Source organism: Salvelinus sp. IW2-2015, linkage group LG15 (genome assembly GCF_002910315.2).
Source record: "Salvelinus sp. IW2-2015 linkage group LG15, ASM291031v2, whole genome shotgun sequence".
NCBI classification, from domain to species: domain Eukaryota; kingdom Metazoa; phylum Chordata; class Actinopteri; order Salmoniformes; family Salmonidae; genus Salvelinus; species Salvelinus sp. IW2-2015.
This window is the reverse complement of record NC_036855.1, coordinates 57,014,025-57,025,166: the sequence shown is the minus strand read 5'-3', so window position 1 is coordinate 57,025,166 and position 11,142 is coordinate 57,014,025. Positions and strand designations below refer to the sequence as shown.

The 11,142-nt window shown below is 45.4% G+C and overlaps 2 protein-coding genes across 9 annotated transcripts in view; both read right to left on the bottom strand.

Moving 5' to 3' along the window:
* The window catches only part of LOC139028756 (tight junction protein ZO-1-like), an 11,721-nt gene extending 8,391 nt beyond the window's left edge, over positions 1-3,330 (bottom strand). Inside the window, exon 1 of the mRNA XM_070446843.1 lies at positions 3,310-3,330. Coding sequence (XP_070302944.1) covers positions 3,310-3,330 — 21 coding nt within the window. The remainder of the gene's footprint in view (positions 1-3,309) is intronic.
* The window catches only part of LOC111974518 (tight junction protein ZO-1), a 162,475-nt gene that overhangs the window by 25,225 nt on the left and 126,108 nt on the right, over positions 1-11,142 (bottom strand). The window lies entirely within an intron of this gene.

The following is an 11,142-nucleotide window of genomic DNA, read 5'->3' as shown; positions in this document are numbered from 1 at the left end:
GCTGGTAGACCTCTTCGGCTAGCCGGCAGATGGGCCTAGCTCGAGGCTAGCTCAAGGCTAACTGGTGCTTGCTTCGAGACAGAGGTGTTAGCCAGTAGTAGCCACTCGGTTGCAGCTAGCTAGCTGTGATGATACGGTGTAATTGTCCAGAGCTTGCGTCAGGAACCGGTGATGTGGTAGAGAAAAAGCAGTCCTATATGCTCTGGGTTGATATCGCGCTTGCAGACTGGCAGGTATTGCCCGGTATTGAAGCTGGCTGTGTCCGAGTTAAGGCGAAGACCGCAGCAGTGGCTAACTGACTACTAGCTAGTAGCTAGTTATCTGGCTAGCTTCTGATTGGGGTTACGGTTCTAAAGTATAAAAAAAAATAGCAGGTCCGTACCACATTGGGTGAGGCGGAATGTAGGAATGTATATTCAGTTCCTAGATGGAAAGTGAAATTAAAATATATACGAAATGTATACGAAAAATACGAAGACTATTTACACGGGACAAGACAAGACAAAGACACGTCCGACTGCTACGCCATCTTGGATTCAAGTATATATATAACGATATTTTGGAGATGATTTAGTTTTTTTAAAATGACACTGAGCGATGGTAATCTGAATAAAGTCCAAAATAATATCTATAAAGGCCAAAATATTGCCCTGCTAATAGCCATAATGGCGCTGTACAACGTGACAGTGTGTTTGAAAGAGTATTTGCCAGTAAGCAACAATTTGTTTACCTTCATTAGACAACTTTGTTCCAATATTTCTGTAAATCACTGATATTTATTCCCATAGTAATTCGTTATGGATCCATAACTAAATAAATATCAGCATTTTGAAAGAGTATTTTTATCATCATTTTATTAACGAAAGCATAAAGATGCTGATGAAGAAATACACTAATGTACAGTATTTTCTTTTACATTTGGATAATAAAGCATTTAGAAGATATAAGCCACCTGCATTTGTTTATTAGGCTACTGTGCAGTCTGACAAGTAAACATAGCCTATAGTACATACTGTAGTAAACATGGGAAAGTGCCCGGGTTTGCATTGCAAATGAGGGCATAAACTGGGTCAAGACGCCAGCAGAGTAAGTAGACTTTTATGTAGTAAATTAAAAGTAAAATCAACCTACAACCCCTACGGTAGGCCTACAGTATATCTCAAAATATTTTTTTCATCTCTACATGTAGGTAGGTCTCCTGATTTAAACCTGATCGAACTTGTTTGGCATCAACTGAAAACTTTAATCTGTAACTCTGCCAAGCCGACAAGCAAAGATGAACTGGGCAAGGCCATCAAGATGTTTTGGCTAGAGAAATTGACGATACAACAATGCAATAAATACATTGATAATCTAAGCAAGGTTTTACCTGTGGTCGTGGAGCTGGGTGGAAGTGTGACTAAAATGTAGTTTAAATAAACATCCGTATTTTAATGCATTTTTTTCTCTTTATTTAATTAAGCCTCATAGCCTACCTTAGCCAGTTAAGTTATTTTATATAGGTCTAGGCTATGAAGAAAGACTCCAATTAAGCCCTCTTGTTGTTTGTAAAGTCAAATTAAAATTAAGATTATTTTTTAAATGAATTGCTCGACTGGTGTAGGTTTTCTCCATCTGTTGGTGTGCAACACTTGCCTAACAAGTAAGCTCTATTTTCAGCACCAGCCACTGTTCACCTCCTATTGATTGCGCTGCGATTGCCGCCAGTTGTTTTGTAAATTTAACTAGACAAGTCAGGTAAGAACAAATTCTTATTTACAATCCCGGCCTACCCCAGCCAAACTCGGATGACACTGGGCCAATTGTGCGCCGCCCTATGGCACTCCCAATCACGGTCGGATGTGATACAGCCTGTATTTGAACCAGGGACTGTAGTAATGCCTCTTGCACGGAGATGCAGTGCCTTAGACCGCTGCGCTACTCGGGAGCCATGACCAATATATTATATATATTTTTTTTCAGAACATTAACCGTGTGTAGGTAGATTTGGCAAGGTAGATCGAAATGATTTGTTGCAAGTTGTGTGGGGTGGGGGTGGGGGTGGGTTCACATCTTGCTCGGCTATTAGACAATTCTTTAGTTAAGGTTTAATAGTCTATTGTTCAGCTAATAGCCCATCCTGCTACGCTTGTGAAAAACTAACAATAATTACTTTTTCCACTTTCCACATGTTAAAGATTCCAATTGATGAAGTGTTTTTAGCCACAATCGGCCCCAACCCCAAGTAATACATTCGGGCACAGTCGATAGCGTGCTGGACTTTGGGATAGAATGTTGAGAGTTCGAAACCTGCTCCCTGCTTGTTTCATTACATTATTATGCCGGGCTCAGAGCAAATAGCCTGGAGTGTTACTCCCATCTCCTTGCTCGCGTCATTCTCCACCTGAGTGGCTCCCTTGTGGGCGTGCTGGCAGGATATGGCAGCACCTTCGATTGTGCGTCAAGAATTCAGCATAGCAAGTTTGTATGAAGGTCTGGTTATTCACAGGCAACTAGTAATATGCTCTAAACCGCTCTGGTGACAAAAACCTTGCTGCCTTGTTTTCAATCTTTCACATGGCTGGGAGAACCTCCTCAGATTAATACAGATGAAGGGAGTTAGATATGAATAGGAAGTGTAGTGTACCGTTTTTTTCTGTATATATGAATTACAAATCAGCCTTTACTAAAATCATGTTTCTAGTCTATTGCATAGGTAGCCTAATGGTTAGAGCGTTGGACTAGTAACCGAAAGGTTGCAAGATCGAATCCCCAAGCTGACAAGGTAAAAATCTATCATTCTGCCCCTGAAGAAGGCAGTTAACCCACTGTTCCCCAGTAGGCTGTCATTGTAAATAAGAATTTGTTCTTAACTGACTTGTCTAGTTAAATAAAGGTTAAAATGTAAAATAAAAAATGCCTTATTAGTCTCCATCTACAGTGCCTTTGAATACATTTTTAGAAACATGAGTTTGGCCAGAGTCTGTGGCTTCAGGCTCATGTGATGGTGCCTGGAGAACAGACCAGTAGTGGAGAGGACCGTCTCAGAGCTTGCAGAGCCACTGGTGATGCTAAACACCCCCCTAAACACTCTGGGCAAGGACCCATCGTTTTCTTTTTTCTGTAGGTAGGCCTAAAGGATTGTAGGTAAAATAACCCTATCAAAACGGAAAGCTCCTTGGAAGAGGTAATATGCCAGGCCTATTGGGCAAAAATTAATGATGGCCCATTGTATAGATAATAGAATCGAAAATTAATGAAACTTTTAAGAGATCTGATTTTGAGTTTATAAATACTTTGCTACAGTGACACACTAAGCTAGCTACCCACCTCGTTCCTCTCTGTTAGCATGTCCACTTAGTAAGTACACCATCATGCTTTATGAAAATATTTAGCATATTATATGACAGTAGCTAAAGCAAGGGGCTACAGCAGTGGACAAGTAGACAAAAAATGCATGCTGGGCCGGGCATGCCCTAAGCTCGTGAAGTGAGCGCTACTGGAGCGGGTGAGAAGGCCGACGCTCCAGTCAAAACGCTCCACTCCTCGCTCCGCTCTACTCACATATACCGTCTCCCACCACAGTGATTTGATTTCCTACCACATATCCCAGAGAGAGTGACACGTGGGAGTGAGTTACCTGGGGTAGTTGTATCCGGGATGTGCTTGTGGTTGAGCAGCAGGTTTAGTTGCGATGACAGGTGTTGTCTGAGGGGCCTTGCCTGCGTCTAAGCTTCGCCGGTCAAAGTAAGACAGCTGTTTCCTATAGTACTCCTCGTCTTCATCTGGGTTATAGTGGTTAGAGCGCACTATGTCATCATCGGACACCTCCCGGGGCTTCTGAGGCTCAGGGACTCTGAGGAGAGAGATAAAGAAGGGGTGAGCCAATTAAAATAACAAACCACACAAAGAAATTCCTCTAAAATATATTGTGGTGTGTTTGTTCCGATCTCTAAATCACTACAATTTACCATATAACAAATCAGACAGAACTACAATGAAAGCATCAGTGCTTCAATGATAAACATGTGTACGGGACAGCCTCTGCAACATGCATATAGTATATTACTGCATCAGTCAGTGTGTGCAGAGTTGGAAGGTAGTTTCTCTTAGTGTCCACCGAGGGGCGCTCCAAGACCAAGAGCAGCAAACAGCAGCGCCAATGAGAGGCAGCGGCATTGTTTTACATCAGTACAATGCTTAACTTGCAAGCCCTACCCAACAGTGCAGTATTCATATAACTAATAATAAAATACAAAAAAACAAGAAATAAGACAGGGTGCCATATACAGGGTACATGTAAGTGGTGGGTATGTGCGTGTGTATGTTAATGTGAGTGTGCAAGTGTCATGTAAACAGGGGTAATAGTGATCAGTAGAAGGATGAAGGATAAATGGATGCACTCACCTCACCCAAATAATATTGTGACTCATCCTATACTCATATTTGTGGACAAAGTTTAAATTGGAGAAAGAAAAAAAAATGTGATTTTAAAATAATGGGTTCAAGGACATACATCTGGTGTATTAGAAGCTATTATTTGTACCATGATCGTCTTCAATATTTTATTTTATTTACAAAAAGTAAAATTCACTATAATGAGGGATCCTGTTTTCTGCAAACAATGCCTGCAATACTGCGGTCGGCCTTGAATTTCCGTGGCTTCAATGAGAGGGGGCAGTCGTTCTCCCCTGGGGTATGCCCACACTATTCCAACATAGAAAAGCTGCTTTTTAACATAGTTTTCCTTCCAAAAATTGTAATTATTTCACTCATATTGTAATTATTAATTATAGATAACATTATATAAAAATCTTGAAACACTGGACAGTTACTTTAAGCTTTAAAATGGCAAGGTTCTCTCTGCCGCATTGCAAAATTGGTTGAATTGCAGGATATTAGCTTTATAGTCACAACAAAACATTTCTCTACTCCATGACAAAATGTGTAGAATTGCAGGACATTTGCTTGAAAACTGAATTTTTTTCTCTCCAATGCCAAGTGGCGAGTCCTTAAAATGTTCCTTCCCACGGCCCAAGATTTGGCTAGTCCGGCCATGGACACAAAGTCATGGTAAAACTCCATATATGCTATTTTTATTTAACTCAAGTTGTGTTCTGATTATGAGGAGGTCCCTGATGAATTTGCTATCACAAACGGGGTACCCGGCCCCAAATCCTTTGAGAACCCATGGTTTAGGATTCTGTTGGTCTGAGCCTTGATGCAACTGTACCACCTGCCGGACGGGAGTATGGAGAACAGTTCTCAGACACACCCTGGAATGTACGTCCTGAATGGCTGGGAGCTCACCCCCAGTGATGCATTGGGACGTCCTCATCTCCCTATGTAGGGCTTTCGGGTCGAGGGCAGTGCAGTGCAGTTGCCATACCAGACGGTGATACAACCAGTCAGAATGCTCTTGATGGAGCAGCTGTAAAAGTTCCTAAGGATCTGAGGGGCCATGCCAAATCGTTTCAGCCTCCTGAGGGATAAGAGGCACTGCCGTGCCTTCTTCACAATTGTGCTGGTGTGAGAGGACCATGTTAAGTCCTCAGTGATGTGGACACAGAGGAACTTGAAGCTCTTGACCCTCCACTGCGGCCCCGTCGATGTGGATTATGGTGTGCACCCTCCCCTGTTTCCTGTAGTCCAAGATCAGCTTGTTGGTCTTGCTGACGTTGCGGGAGAGGTTGTTGTCCTGGCACCACACTGTGAGGTCTCTGACCTCCTCCCGTCTCATCATCATTTGTGATCAGGCCTACCACCACGTGTCATATGCAAACTTGATGGAGTTGAAGTCGTGCGTGGCCGCAGTCGTGGGTGAACTGGGAGTAGAGGGGGCTAACCACACACCGTGGGGGCCCCGTTATTGTAGGGTCAGCGTGACGGAGGTGTTGTTGCCTACTCTTACCACCTGGGGTCGACCATCAGGAAGACCAGGATCCAGTTACAGAGGAAGGTGTTCCATCCCAGGGTCCCGAGCTTGGTGACCAACTTTGTGGGCACTATGGTGTTGAACGCTGAGCTATAGTCAATGAACAGCATTCTCACATAGGTGTTCCTTTTGTCCAGGTGGGAAAGGGCAGTGTGGCGTGCAATTGATATTGCGTCATCTATGGATCTGTTGGGGTGGTGTGCAAATTGGAGTGGGTCCAGGCTATCTGGGATGATGGAGTTCATGTGTGCCATGACCAACCTTTCAAAGCACTTCATTACTTAATTTACTTTAATTTACTCATGCGCCTCTCCTGGATCTCTCCTGGCTCCAGGGTCACAGGGGTCATGTTAGCATGATGTGAGTGCGGCATGACGGTAGTTAATGTGGCAGGATGCCTTAGAGTTTTGATGAACAGGAATGATGGTAGTCAGCTTGAAACGTGGGGATTACATACAAGGAGAGGTTGAAAATGTCTGAAGACGCCTGCCAGCTTTTCTGCACATGCCCCGAGGACACACCCTGGAATACCGTCTGGCCCTGCGGCCTTACGAGTGTTGACCCACTTAAAAACCTTACTCATGTCAGCCTCAGAGAGAGATCACCCAGACCTCTGGCTCAACGGGGGCCCTCATGCTGGGCTCTGTGTTGTTTTTGTCGAGGCATGCATAAAAGGCATTGAGATTGTCTGGTAGAGAGACATCGTTAGGCAGATCACGGCTAGGGCTTCCTTTGTAGTCCAAAATGTACTGTAACTTGTATAATAGGATTCCACCTTGTTCAGATCTTACCCTTTTGCTTGTTCGATAGCTCTGCAGAGGTCGTAGCGGGACTTCTTCTACGCATTCGTGTCCTCAGCCATAGCCCTGTGAGCAGTAGCTCTGTCTTTTAGCTTAGCACGCACATCAGTGTTATTTCAGGGCTTTAGTTTGGGGAAGCAGCAAACCTCCACTGTGGGGACGATGTCAGCGATGCATTTCCTGATTAACATATTCCAGTCAGCGCTAGCAAAGCAGTCCTGTAGAATAGCTTCTGCTCCAGTAGACCATTTTCTATGGAGCACATCATGGGTCTTCCTTCCTGTTTGAGCTTTTGTTTGTAAACAGGAAGCAGGAGTGGCGCGGAATTAAAATCACCGGAAACAAGAAAAGCAGCATCTGGGTGCATGGTTTCCTGCTTCTTTATAGCCTCGTACAGTTCATCAAGTGCCAACTTGTTGTTGTTGTCCTGATGTGGAATATATACACCAGTCACAATAACAGATGAAAAGTCTCTCGGGAGGTAAAAAGGTCAGCATTTGACCATCAGGTATTTCAAGACGTGAACAATAGGACGAAACTTCCTTCCACTGCGCTAGAGTCTGCACAACATTTGCTGCTGATGAAGAGACTTACCCCTCCCACTCTGGATTTCCCTGAATCCGATATCCTGTCTGCTCGGTGAATGGAGAATCCATCAAGTATCTTGTCTGAAAGCCATGTTCCAGAAAAACAGAGGATATTGCAGTTACGAGAGTCCCGCTGATCGCAAATCTGCGATCAGAGGTCATCCATCTTATTATCAAGTGGCCAATAGAATGAAGGGAACTGGTGGCTGGTTTTCCTTCGACTCGCCAGGACGGCCACTCTCCTGCCTCCTTTTCTCCGGCGTTTCCTCTTGGGTAGCCCGAAGATTTGGTTGGAGGTACACAAAGAGCCCAGGGCAGATGAGCCAAACAAGTAGTTGAACCCAAAATTGAGTTAAGTAACAGCCGYTCTGATGTTCAAAAGTATTTGTTGATCATATGTAATGATAGCGGAGACATTTAGTGCAAACAGCGTAGATAAACGGCTAAATAATAGCTAAGTTGGGTCAGATCACCCAACACGGCAGCCATACAATACAGTACACCGTCATATTCATATCATATCTTCAAAAGTCATTTACCTTTCTAAGCCCTATGATCCACTTCAGAGTGGATCGCCTGACAGCCCTAACAGACACATCTGGCCCTCAGAGATAAAGCAGCATCTGTTCTGTGGTGTGATGTAGTGTGTGTGTGGTGGGGGGGCTCAGTGCTGTACTCCATTATGACCCATTACCTGAAGGACTTCTCCTGGTCCAGATTGCTGAGCGAGTTGGCTTTAGGAATGCACGTGCCTGGTTTGGTGGGCAGATCCGCTGACTGTGGGAGCAAGATAGAAATGCAAATAAAATTCCTGGAAAAGTAAACCTTTACGGACATCACATGGACCAATCAAATATAATTAGTAGAGGTCAGGGTCAGGTAACCCTGTGAGCATTACCAGTGCTTAACTTGGACTGAAATAGGTTCTGGTACTCATTTTATGTGCCGGTACTGTTTGCATTTAGGTGCAGGAGCTCCCCAATACTTTTGAGCTAATATTCTATAAGAGGAACAGGAGCTCAGGCAGTAGAGCATTTGAGCTCGTGCCCAAGTCAAGCACTGAGCATTACATACGTGCACAAGAGTGAGGTGTTTTCCAGATGCTTACCCTGAGCCCGACGGTGTCTCCTGCCTCCTTGGCTCGGTCCACAGACACAGAGCGCTTGTTCTCAAACATCTTGACCCTGGACAGCACCGACTGGGCCCTTATGGCCGGGTCGTCCTCAGCTCCACTCTGGGAGGGGGAAGGGGATTGGGGCTGTAGTGATCACCGTGTCCCCAGGTGAGGGACGGAGAGCCTCTGGTTGTGGTTTGGGTGCGGGCACGGGGCGTCAAAGTTCATGATGGGTTCATACTGTGGGGCGGGGGCTTGTAGCCTCGGTGCTGAGGTGGTGCCTGGTTGTAGGCAGGCTCAGGTCCTGGCCGCTGGGCAGGCTCCCCCTGGTAGTACTGTTTAGGGGCTCTGGAGAGCGTGTTGCAGGGGATACGGGTGAGGCTCCTGGTCGTAACGTAGAGGAGCGTTAGCCCCCTGGGACGGATGGAGGAGCTCATCGTAGCGGATGGGTCCTGGTCCTGCTGCTGCCGTAGCGAGGTCGTCCGTTGTAGCCAGCGGGGTCTCATCATAGCGCGGCTGAGGGGGCTGTAGTCTTGCTCGGGTCCGTCTTCGTAGGACAGCCGGGGGTCGTGCCAGGCCCAGGGGGGTGCTGCTGCTGGTGGGGTGGTGGGCCAGAGGTTGCTGGTTGTAGGGAGGCCACTGGTCACGTAGTGAGGCACGTTTTCTCGTGGTGCAGTTGAGAGTCGAAGTTACGATACTTTGGTTCCAGGTAGCCACCCCCGTCGTAGCGGTTGGCGGTGATCGTAATCTCTGTACGGGTGTTGGTCCTGATACGGAGGCTGGGACTCGTAGGTCATGGGCGGCCCCATCGCCGGAGACGGCTTTACACCACCATGGTTCACTCTGACTGGCTCCTCCAGGTAGGGATCCTTCTTGTACATCTGAGGAAATAAACAATGGAAGAACATATGTGAGTAATGGGACAAGAGCAACCAGTAGCACACATCCAATAAATAAATGTGCTTATAAATATAAGAATCAAGTACAGAAGGCAACGAGAATATTTAAACAGAAGATTAATAATGGCTGAAGGAGAAGCAGAGAGAGGAAGCAGGAGACCTGAAATAGAGACACTCAGAGGTAGGGGTTAAAGGTCAGGTCAAACAGAATGCAGGTCTGAATGTCAGATCAGAGCAGCCAATACACACAGGAGATCTCAATATATATTGCAACATACCACTTTAGTTTAAACAGCAACCCAAAAACAAAACTAACAAAGTAGATACAAACAAAAAAAAACTTTATCTTTATAACATTAGAAGCCAAATGAAATTACTGCATGTCCCCCACACAATGTAAACCCATTAAAAACCATGGCATTTGAAAAGTAGCCATTGAACAAACAAGTCATTATTTACATTAACTTCATGGGATGTTAAAATCCATAAAAGTATACTCCAGTTGGAGCGGAATGGCTACAATTTCAAATTCAGGGATAAAATGTCTAATAAAATATCCAAAATACTGATTGATAACTTGAAGAGATGTCACCAAAAAATCGAAATAATTAAATGGCCATTCAGTCTGCATCAACCAGTACACCACTATCATCAGTTCTACTGCTATGTTTAAACAGAGAGAAACCAACTGAAACATGTTGTAGCCATGCAAGAGGGTAAGCAACAGTGAGAGCCTCAGTTCTTCGCTGCTCTTCTCTATATAGGTACCACACCAATGCAGCAATCAGTCTATATTCTCCTCCAAGAAGCCCACTGTTGTTTACGAGTGCTCAGATACACACAGTCTCTCTCTCACTCTCTCTCAGAAGCACACAGTGGACAGCGGCAGGCATGCAAGAGTGAAAGGAAAGCGTGGCGGGCGGTACACAGGCAGGCAGCGACAGGCCACAGCAGACCGACAGCGGGGTCGGACGGGCCAGGCCATGTCCAGATGATGGGTACCTGTGGTTCTGAACTGGGCAGTCCGGATTGTAGGGGTTCGGGTTCGAGCGTTGGGGCGGGGCCAGGGGCTGAGCTAGATCAGGGGTGGGCATCCTAAGCCTGTCAGCCTCGGGCCGGGGCCTGGCTTGGGTTTGCTCTGGGGAGCAGCGATAGGGCCAAGGCTTAAACCATGGCTCAAACCGCTACACCATTTACAGTGTTGTTGACAGCAGTGGGCCTGCCTCTGTCTCAGCCAGTAACACAGGCTGCTCAGGCTGCTGGGGAGGATAGGCATGGTGGCCGGAACAGCCTCTGCTTTCTCATTCTGTGAAGTGGTTCAGAAACGTTTAATACACGGTGCTACTCACGAGGGAGATACACCCTCACTAATGTTAACGTTACAGCGTAACACAGCCTGCTCTGTACCTCCTCCACCGACCACTCAGTAAACTCACCATCCTCGGACCAAATTCAACTGATGGCTTTAGATGATCAATCTGCCACGTAAGAATTCGTAACAGGACAAAGTTTCTGTTGTTAATGTAGTCTGATTGGACTTTAATTCTAGATTACAGTACAATGTTTCCTTTTTCTTTTTTTCTCTTTACACATCAGAAGACAAACTTTTCGTGGATATCATAACGGCCGAATTGACCCAGATAAAAATTTACAGCAATACGTGGTTAACACTGACATTTCCAACATGCACATAAATACTTCTGGTATCACGGTATCAGTCCAAATCACAAGTGAAACAACTAGGAAGAGCACATATGGTGGTACCGATACAGACACTTGACAGACAGAAAACTTCTTCTCCTCAGTGAGAACATCGACATCAACAAAA